The sequence below is a fragment of the Papio anubis genome, chromosome 6, assembly GCF_008728515.1.
Source record: "Papio anubis isolate 15944 chromosome 6, Panubis1.0, whole genome shotgun sequence".
NCBI classification, from domain to species: Eukaryota; Metazoa; Chordata; class Mammalia; order Primates; family Cercopithecidae; genus Papio; species Papio anubis.
Genome location: NC_044981.1, coordinates 1,168,857 through 1,179,992, shown reverse-complemented (window position 1 = coordinate 1,179,992; position 11,136 = coordinate 1,168,857). Strand labels below are relative to the sequence as shown.

Genomic DNA, 11,136 nt, shown 5'->3' with positions numbered 1-11,136 from the left:
AATTTCCTGTGACTCATGGAAGAGCCTTACTGGGCAAGATTTCTTCTCGGCCCCAATCTTTTAGCTGAAACACTTCAACTTTGCTCATGGAAGAGGGGACTTGGGCTGCCAGACATCTCTTTTCAGTCACACCTCATCGTGAGGTTGCATTTTAGATAACATGGGCTCAGACTCATCTTTGCTGGATCCAAATTGGCTGACTTAGCCTACTGATTTCAACCCCCTGAATGAGCTCAACAAACATTTCTAAAGTAGGTGCTGAAGTCACACAAGAGTGGAGAAGGTGCTTGTCGAAGTCTTTACCTTTCTCAACTCCAGGCAGAGGAACTACCTGGGCTTGAGGGTTTGTTTCGGCAAGAATCTCGAATGAGCCACATCATTTTGCACTTGACCATGATGAGGTCTTTTATTGCATTTATAAATGTCCCCAGAGGCTATTACTCAAAAGGGCTCAGCTAATAAATAGGAGAACTAATAATTACTTTTTTCAGATTGCTGACTGTGTGTAACTGCCGCAAGGGGTCAAAAGTGCCTGGTTTGCACAACATCTCCCCGGCATTCTTACACATGTGGTTATGGAATCAGGGTGCAGGGAGGGGTCATGGAGCAGAGGGAATTGCTTGTGCTCGATCTGTTTCACATTGGAGCTGCTTTTGGAAACCCGGCCCAGGGAAGGTGAGTGTGTTGGATAGTTTGGGTAGGGCCACAGAGTCCTGTGTGTGTCCAATCTCAGTCCCCCTCTGGGGACTTTTCCTTGCAGGGTGCTCATCCAGGCCTTAAAAGTTGGCAGCATCCCCCAGGAACTACCCTGTGAACAAATCCAGGCTTCCGGAAGCACGTGATTCTACAGAAATGCCACATTCTCTTCCATGTGTGCTGTGGGCTCTGAGTCCCACTTTGCTTCCTCAGCCTATGTACCTGCTGAAGAAGACGGTGTAACTGAATGTGGGGAGGGTTCATGCTGGCATGGTTCCCCTTTTAGATGCTGGTGCTTGACGCATGCCCATATTGAAGCGCAGCAGGCACCAGGGCCATAGACTCTAAGCTTTGCCCAGAGTGGGAAGGGGCTGCTACATACTGTGCCTGATTTAAGAGGTACTGGGAAGTTTAGCTTTGCTCTGAAAACACAGCCCCCTAACTAGCCCTAGTTAGTGGAAATGCTGCAAATAAAGCTGTATCTCCTTTAACGTAAACTGTTATTGGGAAGGTGCCCTGCTTTGGGCAACTCAGCAAGTGTTACCCTTCACTCTATGAGAATGGGTTTGTGGAGTCAGGGCTGTTGAGGCATAATTCGCATACAGCAAAAACTTCCACTTTCTAGGCACTGAGTTTGGCCAGTGTGTGCAGTCCTGAAGCCACATTAGGATGTAGAGTGTTTCCCTCACCCCAAGGTCCCCTGTGCCCTTTAGAGCTGTGCCCACATAGCCCTCAGCAACCGCGGATCTGATTTCTGTTCCTTCTGCCTTTTTCAGCATGTCATGTACATGGAACCTAAGGAAGTAACCTTTTACCCAGCCTGAGACTTCAGAGGGTATTCATACTGGGGACCAGCAGCCCGTGGTGTTTATCCCCCAGAGATGGGGAGAGAGCTACTGCCTGCAGAGTGGCTGCTGCTGCTTTGCATGGCCCCTGGCTTCTGCCTCCCTCCATCCCCCAGCTGGGCACAGAGGTTGCCAAAAGGGCCAGTAGAAGGAGAAGCGTTCATGGAGGACAGGGGCAAGAGCGGGCTGACCATGCTGGCTTCCTCGCCTTGTGTCTGGCTGACTGCACAGGCATGGGGAGGTAACCAACAACAGAAGCAGATCTACACGAACGAGCAAAGGAAGACTTGACAGAAAGGGTTTCCCCAGCATGGAGAGGAGCTGAGGAAGCTCCAGGGCCCACAGCGGAAGCTGGTGGACCATTTCACTAGGACCCCTGGAGCAAATCAGTCTGACTTGTGTTTGGCCCCTGAATCCCCCTGCTCAAGGCTCAGAGTCCTGGAGAATTGAGGGCGACCCCCACACCGCATGCCATGGATGGCGGCTTCCCCGGAGGGAGTCAGGGTGCTGGGACTACAGTACGCCTCCTACAGATGTTGACTTCCCCAGGAGAGTACCAGCTCCCCTAAGTAAGGGAGGGTCTATTTGTGGGGATGATAGTGTCACCCCTTATTATTCATACGTTCCCTGGGCCTGAGAACTTACCTGGGATACACTTTGTTAAATACTAATATTTATTCTTATTTGAGTTGTTTTTCTCAGGGCTTTTCTCTAGTTGCCATATTTATCTTCCTTCAATGTTTCCACATTTAGATGTAGTATTCTCATGTCATATTTGTACGAACACATATACATGTGTTCCCATGACTTGAGGCCCTTGGTGCTAATTACATTGTTATTTTTATGTTCTATTTTCCTTTATTAATTTTTTTAGAGGCAGGATTTTTTTCTCCGTCACGCAGGCTGGAGTGCAGTGGCACCACCATAGCTCACTGCACCTTGAACTCCTAGGCTCAAACGATCCTCCCACCTCAGCCTCTCAAGTAGCTAGGACTACAGGCACAAGCCACCATGCCTGGCTACTCTTTTGTTGTTCTTGTTATTTTTTTGTAGAGAAGGCATCTCACTCTGTTGCCCAGGCTGGTCTCGAACTGCTGGTCTCAAATGATCTTCCTACCTTGGCCTCCCAAAGTGCTGGGAGCACCCAGGCGATTGCATTTTTAGGTTATATCGACTCTGCTACCCTGAGAATTGCTTTTGGACTTTGTTCTTAAATAAACAAAGGACTGAGCTGATCCTGTCAACCCAGAGCAGCGGCCTGGAGCCACTGTGGGACCCAGCCCCGAATGTCTTGCTTATGATGAAATCGCTTGAAAATAGCCCAGCTTCTGTCTCCTGCCTGTGAAGTAAGCTTGCTCCTCTAATTCCCAAAGCTGGGATTTTGTGAGAAACTTAAGTTGTCAGGAGCACAGTGGGGGAAAGACAATTGGAAATACATGCTACAACCCATTAGGATGACGTGTTGTATATGTCCATTGTACCCCAAGGCATCCAATATATTAAAGTGTCTGTAAGTACCTTAATCATGTTGAAGAATGGCATACTGAAACTTGTCCTTGAGATTCACACTTGATCTCAAGTTGATTGAGTTTAGGGAAAAGAAAAAAAAAACACATTAGCATGTTATTTTTGACATTATATGAGGGTTTTCATTGATGTGAACTGTAGGGAGGTGTGTGAGACATATTCCAGCCCAACCCTTGTTCTTAGGAGGCTTGCAGGGATGACCCGCTTCCCTAAGGTCACCCAGCTGTGAGACACAGCTGGAATTTAGACTAGGGTCTCTTTAGTGTCTTCATTCTGAGTTCTTTCTTGAATGGGCAACTTCTGTGATTTTGAGCATGACCAGACATTTAACTGCAGTGGGCAGAGCCAGCCAAAGTTTGCAAAACTTTTCTACTTCTTCCTTCATGGCTAGAAATTGGTGATCAGAAATAACAAATACATGTCAAAGATGTTTAAATGTATAGCATTTTGGGTTTCAAACAGATATGATAAAAAGGTTCAATTATGGCAAGCCTTCAAAGTTAAACTGTTCCTGAAAACAGTGACAGAGGGTCCAGGAATGGTAAGGGAAATGTGGTATTATGTTAATGTTTATGTTTGGCTGCAGTTCACCAAAAACGAAGGTTGATACAATTCTCTTTTCCAGGCTGTGTATAAGTTGGCAAATGACAGGAACAACATTTGCTTCTAATCACCCATCCATCTTAATAATGTCGAACAGATACAGTGCAGAAACTATTGCACAACCACCAGCATTTCATGACATCAGAATCCTTGCCAATTTGAAAGAGGTCCTTGAATCCGGGGAGAGTTACATCTTTATGTTTTTGATCATGATCCTCTTGGAAGATACTTATTAGGGCCATTTGTTGATGACAACATTAAGAATTAACAAATTATCTTCTTAAAGTATAACAAAAATTGAATCATTTCATTAGAGAACTATAAAGTCTGTTATTTAAGAGGAGACTATTGTGCTGTTTAAAAGCAGGAAAGAATTATTGAAGGACTCTCCCTGGTCTCCTTTCTAGAACTGAGGCAACTCAACTATTGTAGTCAAAAGAATTAAAAAAAAAAATAGTAAAGAGAAAAGAAGAATCTTTGTTCATTGGTTGCCAACCAAGTCTCCTAATACCTAGGAAGTTATCAGTCATGTGAATGCATTGAATTTGCATTTTTTTAAGCTAAAAAAGGAAAGTGAATTATTCTAAGAAGTTCTCCTTTCTCGTCAATATGGGAAAAAGGCCATTTTTGTTGTTTGGGGCCTGTTGTAGGAAAACAGGAGAGTTGTTTGATGAGAAGTCCCCACTTGTAAGTGTGTGTCACCAGAGAGCAGGAACTGCTGGGTCATCCCTGTTTCACTGCAGACCCCTTTCTTTCTTTCTCTTTCTTTCTTCCTTCCTTCCTTCTTTTCTTTCCTTTCCTTTCCTTCCTTCCTTCCTTCCTTCCTTCCTTCCTTCCTTCCTTCCTTCCTTCCTTCCTTCCTTCCTTCCTTTCTCTTTCTTTCTTTCTTTCCTCTTTCTTTCTTTCTTTCTTTCTTTCTTTCTTTCTTTCTTTCTTTCTTTCTTTCTTTCTTTCTTTCTTTCTCTTTCTTTCTTTCTTTCTTTTTTTCTCTTTCTTTCTTTCTCTTTTTCTCTTTCTCTCTCTCTCTCTTCTTTCCCCTTCCCCTTCCTCTTCCCCTTCCCATTCCCTTCCTTTTCCTTCCCTTCCCTTAGACAGAGTTTCCCTCTTGTTGCCCAGGCTGGAGTGCAATGGCACGATCAGCTCACCGAAACCTCTGCCTCCTGGGTTCAAGTGATTCTCCTGCCTCAGCCTCCTGAATAGCTGGGATTACAGGCATGGGCCACCATGCCCGGCTAATTTTGTATTTTTAGTAGCCACGGGGTTTCTCCATTTTGGTCAGGCTGGTCTCAAACTTCTTACCTCAGGTGGTCTGCCCGCCTTGACCTCCCGAAGTGCTAGGATTACAGGTGTGAGCCACCGTGCCCGGCCTCTGCAGACCCCTTTCTAAGCATAATTCTGCTTGTAGCCCTTGCGGGGGTTTGTATCTGGCACATACCCCAGAGAGCAAGCAGTGCCACCGTCCCGGTCAGGGGCTGCATCACCTGATCATGGAAGCTCAAGGGTCTGGATGCCCACATGCACGTCTCCCAGGGCGATGTAGTCTCCTCTAGCAAAAGCTAGTCCTGAGTGAAGCGGGAGGTACAAGAGACAAATTCTTAGAGCGGCAGAAACCATTTATCTGCATGGGGAATCTGTCGACCATTGTAATAAAAGTGAATTGAGACGATTATCTGAATAGTTCAACTAAGTTCAGGGCATAGTATGATTGGTCTGCACCTTCCGCATCGCTGTGTTACAGTTGGAAGAATTCTGAGCTGGGAGCTGGAACCTCTGGGTTTCAGATCCACGTCTGCCACTAAGGAATATGTAAAGACACACTGTGGGACCCCATTTTCTCCAGTGCAAAATTAGGGCTTCTTACTGAGCTTGAAAGTATGTGCGTTGATCCAAGACAGTCGATGAGTTTAGCTTTGTATTTTGTGTGTGAAAACACATTCCGCGAGGCAGAAAAAATACCAACGTTGTGAAACTGTGCAACAGTGGAACCAGAGTGGGCACAGATGCTTCTCCTTTGGGATGCTTCAGAATCAGCGGGCCACACCCTGGGCATCCCCTAGGAGAACGCATCTTTATCTGTTGAGGTGGGACTTTCCGATTTTTTTCTTTTTTGAGAATTTATGTGGGGTCAAGGATCTGAGGCACAGTTCTAGAAGGGACCTAGTTAGGTTCTTTATCCATAGCTAAAGGGCTTGGAGTCCATCCCAGGATGGTTGGAGCCTTTCACCACCCGGGCTCACTCGCAGGCAGCGGAGGCGCAGGGTGACCAGGCCCGTTGGCCACGCAGCCCCGTGCTCCCCGCCCTGGTGGGAACCGTGTTCTAAGCAGAAAGGAGGCCCCTGACTGAGGAAACTGATGGCAACGAGTGCGTCGCTTCCCGGAGATGTTTTCAGCCCCCAGATGCACCGACTTGGTCCCCGTCCGCAGAGAGGGCCTGGCCGGGGGACCAGAAAGGCCCCAGGTGCTGGCGCAGAGACCAGGCCGGGCCGGGACGGGGGCGCGCTGTGCGCTTCTCCCCACCCCACTGCCCGCCGCGGCCTGGAGGGGTTTTCAGCGGGGTGGGGGGGAACTGCGGCCGTTTAAAGGCGCCGACGGGGCGGGTCGGCGGCGGCTGTGGGGGGCCAACACGGGTTTCCTTGAAAAGGCGCCCACCGAGCCCCGGCCCCACAGCTGCGGCTCCAGGCGGGACTGACAGGTGTCACAGGACGTTTCCCAAACAAACAGACCCCTGGCCACACCCCGCATCCCGCAGCCCCCGCGTCGGTCGAGGGTCACTCGGGTGCCCCTCGGCCTGGTGTTTGCGCAGCTGGGGCCGGGTGCCTTTGCCCGGGATGGGCGCTCTGGGGCGGGGGGAGGAGAGAGGAGCGGGCGGGGGAGGGGTGGGCGGGGGGAGGGGCGGGAGGAGGGGTAGACAGGAGGAGGGGTAGACAGGAGGAGGGGGTGGGAGGAGGGGTGGGCGGGGGGAGGGGCACAGCCCTGCCCTTGGCAGAGGGGGCGCGGCCAGGCCTGGGGGCCTGGGCACTGTGAGCCCCGAGCCCTCCTCCCGTGCCTCCGAGGAATGCAGGTTTTTGGGCAGTTGCTGGAAGGAGCTGTTGGGCTCGAGAGGTGCCACGGCCACCGCGACGCTGCTGCCTGAGGCCAGGATCCTGCAGCCGGACCGAGCAGCCCCTCCGAAGGCCGCCATGCCTGCCGCGACGTGCGGTTCCGCGGAATTCCAGCTTCGCCTGAACTAAAAGCAGCTGTGCAGCTTTCTGTGTTCACTGAGAAGACGGGAGCTGCGCCGTAGCCTTTCCTTCTGGGCTGCCTCCGGCCCAGCACCGATAAACCGAAACTCCCCAGGGCTGGGTGTGTGAAGGAGGGACAAGGAGGGGACGACAGCCCAGGACCCTCCAATCCCCCCGCCCCGCTGGCCCAGTGTGATTGTCCTGGTCATGGGATACTGAGCTTGGAACTGGTCATGAAATAGGGGTGCAAAACTCATGCAACTCTGACAACCCTTACAGTCCCTGGGGAAACAAAGAAGGGGACCAGAAGCTAGGAGGGGACAGCATTCTACCAGACTCCAGGGTGTTCATTAGCAAGGAAGGATTTATTTTTTCTTTTGAGGGCAGGGCGGAACAGCTGTGATTTTTGGAACACTACCTTTGTCTTTCACTTTGCTGTTTGTGTGTTAACACGAATAAATCAGAAGCGACTTTAAATCTCCCTTTGCAGGACTGTCTTCACGTATCAGTGCGGAAAAGAAAACAGTGGTTTTACAAAAAAGATATTACAGTAGGCTGCACTTTTCCTCTGTGGGTGAGGCACACTGTGGGAGAGACATGGTCCCCTGGAACCAGAGGTGGGAAGGAGAGAGCTGTCTGACTCCTGCAACAACATGTTGAGGTCTCATCATTTCTACCCAGGGCACCCATCGCCCCCTGCCCCTAGTTGCTGGTCTGTTTCAGGTTTAGGGGTCTGATTATTGGCCCTGTGGGTGCAAAGGTCTACCTCTTGCCATAATTCAACCCTATTATTATCACTCTTTATGACTACTAAGTAGATGTAATCCAAATCAGTCGACTCATCATCTGTTAACCGGACTTAGGGAAGATTGTTTCTCTCCCATTCCTGCCAAAAGAGAGCATCCTGAAATAAACACCACCCTCCTTCCCCACCTCATTTATTGTAGAGCTCAAATCATCCTCCTGTCATGGGTAAGATGGCACCTACCCAAGAATGGCAGCCATGGCAATGAGGCCTGTTTCTAGTCTCTGCATTTCCCACAGTTTGTATTACTCTCTAGAATTTTGCGATCCATGCATTGTTAAAACAGTATTGCCTAGGAACCTACTGAAGAACAGGTGTTCACCACTGATGAAAATCCTCCCTTACATTTGTAATATGGGAAACTGTCTCTCCCTCTCTCCAGGTGGCATTTTCTCTTCAGACTGCAATTGAAACAGGCATGACACTGCCACCACTTCAAGTGAAATCTTTACAGGGAAGAGTGAAAAAAATACTACCCATTGGTTCACACCCAACTGAACTTACGCATTCCTAAAAAGGTGGATGGTTTTGACAAAAACACTGTGACATTTAAATTGCTCTTGAAATTGCCCTGAAGGAACCTTTGATGTGTTAAGATAGTTTTATGACAAAATTAAGTTTCCAACTTTTTGAGCCCCAAATCAGAACCAATTTACCTGAAAATATCTATTTGACTCTAGGCTTGTTAAGAGCTCAACTTGCCTGCTGAAGGATTCTTGGGGGAGAGAGGGACACTTCCCCCTCATTTGTTCTGGAAACGCTTAGGTGACTAATTAGAGGAGTAATTGGTCTTCAAGTTTTAAAAAGCCCATGAATGGAAGTTCTATCTGGAAATTTGTTTAGCACTGTATCTCATAAGGAAATGTGCAAGCCCATTCTATAATACCTTTATCGAATTATTCAGGAAAATACTTTGATCTCCAAAGGAAGTTTCTTGAGACCGAAACCTGAGTCCATTTTTTGGGGGGAGGGGGGACAGACATAAAAATCTCTCCACTTCCAACCCATCACCACAATGTGTTAAGTCAGTTGTGAGTTTTATTAAAAAATAAGCACTATGCTTGGGTTTCATAAAATTTATACATGAATATGTACAGAGACACAAATAAAATAATATTAAAAATAAAAATCACACTTGCTTTCAAGTGGCAGTGGTCCTGGCACCCCACATACATAATCAACTTTTTCTTTAAAGAAATTGCTTGGCCCAAGGAGACCACAGTTAGAGAACCACTAATAAAGCTGTAGCCCGTTGCCTGCAACATTTTCAATTCAGGTTTCAAAAATATATAAATAATTTAATTACAAAACCCAACTTTTTTTTTTTTTTTCTCTTTTGGCACAGTGAAGCATTGGTCAATAGCAAGAAATGACTGAAGAGTCTCTGACGTGTCTCTCACACTCAGTCATACCTGGAAACGCCACATACGTACACGGACGAGGGCTCAGAAACCCCAAACAGTAGTCATATCATTTATAGTGTGGAAAGGTTCCCTGATGTACTTAGAGGGGAAGGGAGGGACATAAATCAATGGAAGGTGCGACAAAAACGGTAGGAATAAGAGGAAGCCTGGGCGTTAAAGAAAGACAAAAAAGTTCTTATGAAGGGATGGAGGGACAGGCTTCGCAAAGAAACTGACACAAGAATTGCTTTGGTCCTCTGTAAAGTTATAAAAGACAAAGGAAAATATCCTGGACTAAGTTCAAATACTCCTGTCAAAATGCTTTAGCTTTAAGGCACGTTTGATGGAGATTTTTAAAATTCATTTTCCTCTGGATTGAAAGTGCAAAGTCCGCGGGCCCGCGTTCCCGCCTCGCCGACGGCGCGCACTCGGCGTTCCCGAGCCCCGCGGCGCGGCTCAGGCTAGGAGCGTCTCCACCGGGTACGGCAGGTGCGGGCCCGGGCGGCGGACCGAGGCCGCCTGCAGGGCCGCGGGCAGCCGCAGCAGGCCGCCGGCCGCCGGGCCTCGGAGTGGCTTGGCGGGGGCGGCGGCCGAGAGGGGCGCGAGCAGGAGGGGCGGCGCGGCCGGCGGCACCTCGGCCCCGCGCGCGCCCAGCAGCGCCGGCTCGCCCGCGCTGTACGCGCACAAGCGGCAGTGCAGGACTGCCGGGCGCCGCGGGGAGGAGCGCCGGGAACGCGGGCAGCGGCGGCAGGGCGCAGCGCCCCACTGAAGCGGTGTCCTGGGGCCGTCCCTGAGGCGGCGGGCTGCGGAAGGTTTGCTGGAGGATGCTGTCGATGGCGAAGGAGCTGGAGAACTTGCGCGCGGCTGGCGCGCTCCTTCCCGGCGGGCGGGCGAGCGCGTGGGCGAGGCTGGGGCGGCCGGCGCGGCGGCGGGCGGCGGGGAGTGGCCCACCTCCTCGGGCCGCGCAGCCCGGGCGCGCGGGGCCGGCGCGCGGTGGCTGAGGCGCTTGCGGCGGCGGCGGAAGACCCCGTCGGCGAAGGTGTACTCGCTGTTGGGGTTGAGCATCCAGTAGTTGTCCTTGCCCCAGGGCCGCGAGGGGTCGCGCAGCACCTCGACGAAGCAGTCGTTGAGCGAGAGGTTGTGGCGCACGGAGTTGCGCCACCCCGTGTAGCTGCCGCGGAAAAAGGGGAACTTGCCCATGAGGTACTCGTTGATCTCCGCCAGCGTCAAGCGCCCGCCCGCCGAGTCGCGGATGGCCATGGCGATGAGCGCGATGTACGAGTAGGGGGGCTTGGGCCGCCGCGTGTACGGCTTGCTGCGTGCGCCCTCGCCGCTCCCCGCGCCGCCCGCGCCTGGCCCCGCCGCCCCGGCCTCCGCGCCCTCCGCCACCACCGCTGCAGCCGCTGCTGCCGGGACCTCCTCCTCCGCGCCTGGCCCGCCGCCCGCGCTCTGTTCGCCGTCGCCCGGCGGATCTCTGGCGCCGCCGCCCGCGGCCGGGCTGTTGGCCGCGCAGTCCCCATCCGAGCCCAGGGAGTCGTCTCCCGCCGCCGACAGCGGGGACGGCGCGTCGCTGCCGCCCGCACCCTCCAGGTCACTGCCCGGCTTGTCCCCGTGGGCCGCGCGAGGGGCGAACACCTCCAACTTCATGCCCGCGCACCCAGTCCCTCCCCGGCGTCGTACCCTCTTCTTTCGCGCAGTCTAGGGAAGCTGGTGCCAGGGAAGGGGATGGCGATCCGGGGCCGGGGATCTTCGCCTTTTTCTCCCAGGAGCTCTACCCTGGTCTTCCGAGACAGTCACTTTTCCGGAGTCCTCTTCCGCTGGGCTTTTTCTTTGGAGGGGCTGTGAGTGTTGGATGGACTAAGGGGCGGAGAGGGAGGAGTTGGGTGGGTGTCGCCTTCGGTTCGAGGTTGAGACTTTGGGGTGAGTGTGTGCAGGGGCCGCGGTTCCACCCTCGGGGGCCCGGGCGCGCCGGGCTTAGAAGGCTTTCCTGCCGGAGAGAAGCAGCGTGCGCGTCTGATGCTGGTTGAAGCGCCCAG

At 51.7% G+C, this 11,136-nt stretch overlaps 1 protein-coding gene across 1 annotated transcript; it reads right to left on the bottom strand.

Annotated features, from left to right (window-relative positions):
• Positions 1-8,708: 8,708 nt before the first annotated feature.
• FOXQ1 (forkhead box Q1) lies at positions 8,709-10,827 on the bottom strand. Its single transcript, XM_021936929.2, is given in 5 exon segments — positions 8,709-9,787; positions 9,789-9,847; positions 9,850-9,901; positions 9,903-9,976; positions 9,979-10,827. Coding segments are annotated over 5 exon segments (1,185 nt in total). The 5' UTR covers positions 10,748-10,827; the 3' UTR covers positions 8,709-9,556.
• Between the last annotated feature and the right edge of the window lie 309 nt (positions 10,828-11,136).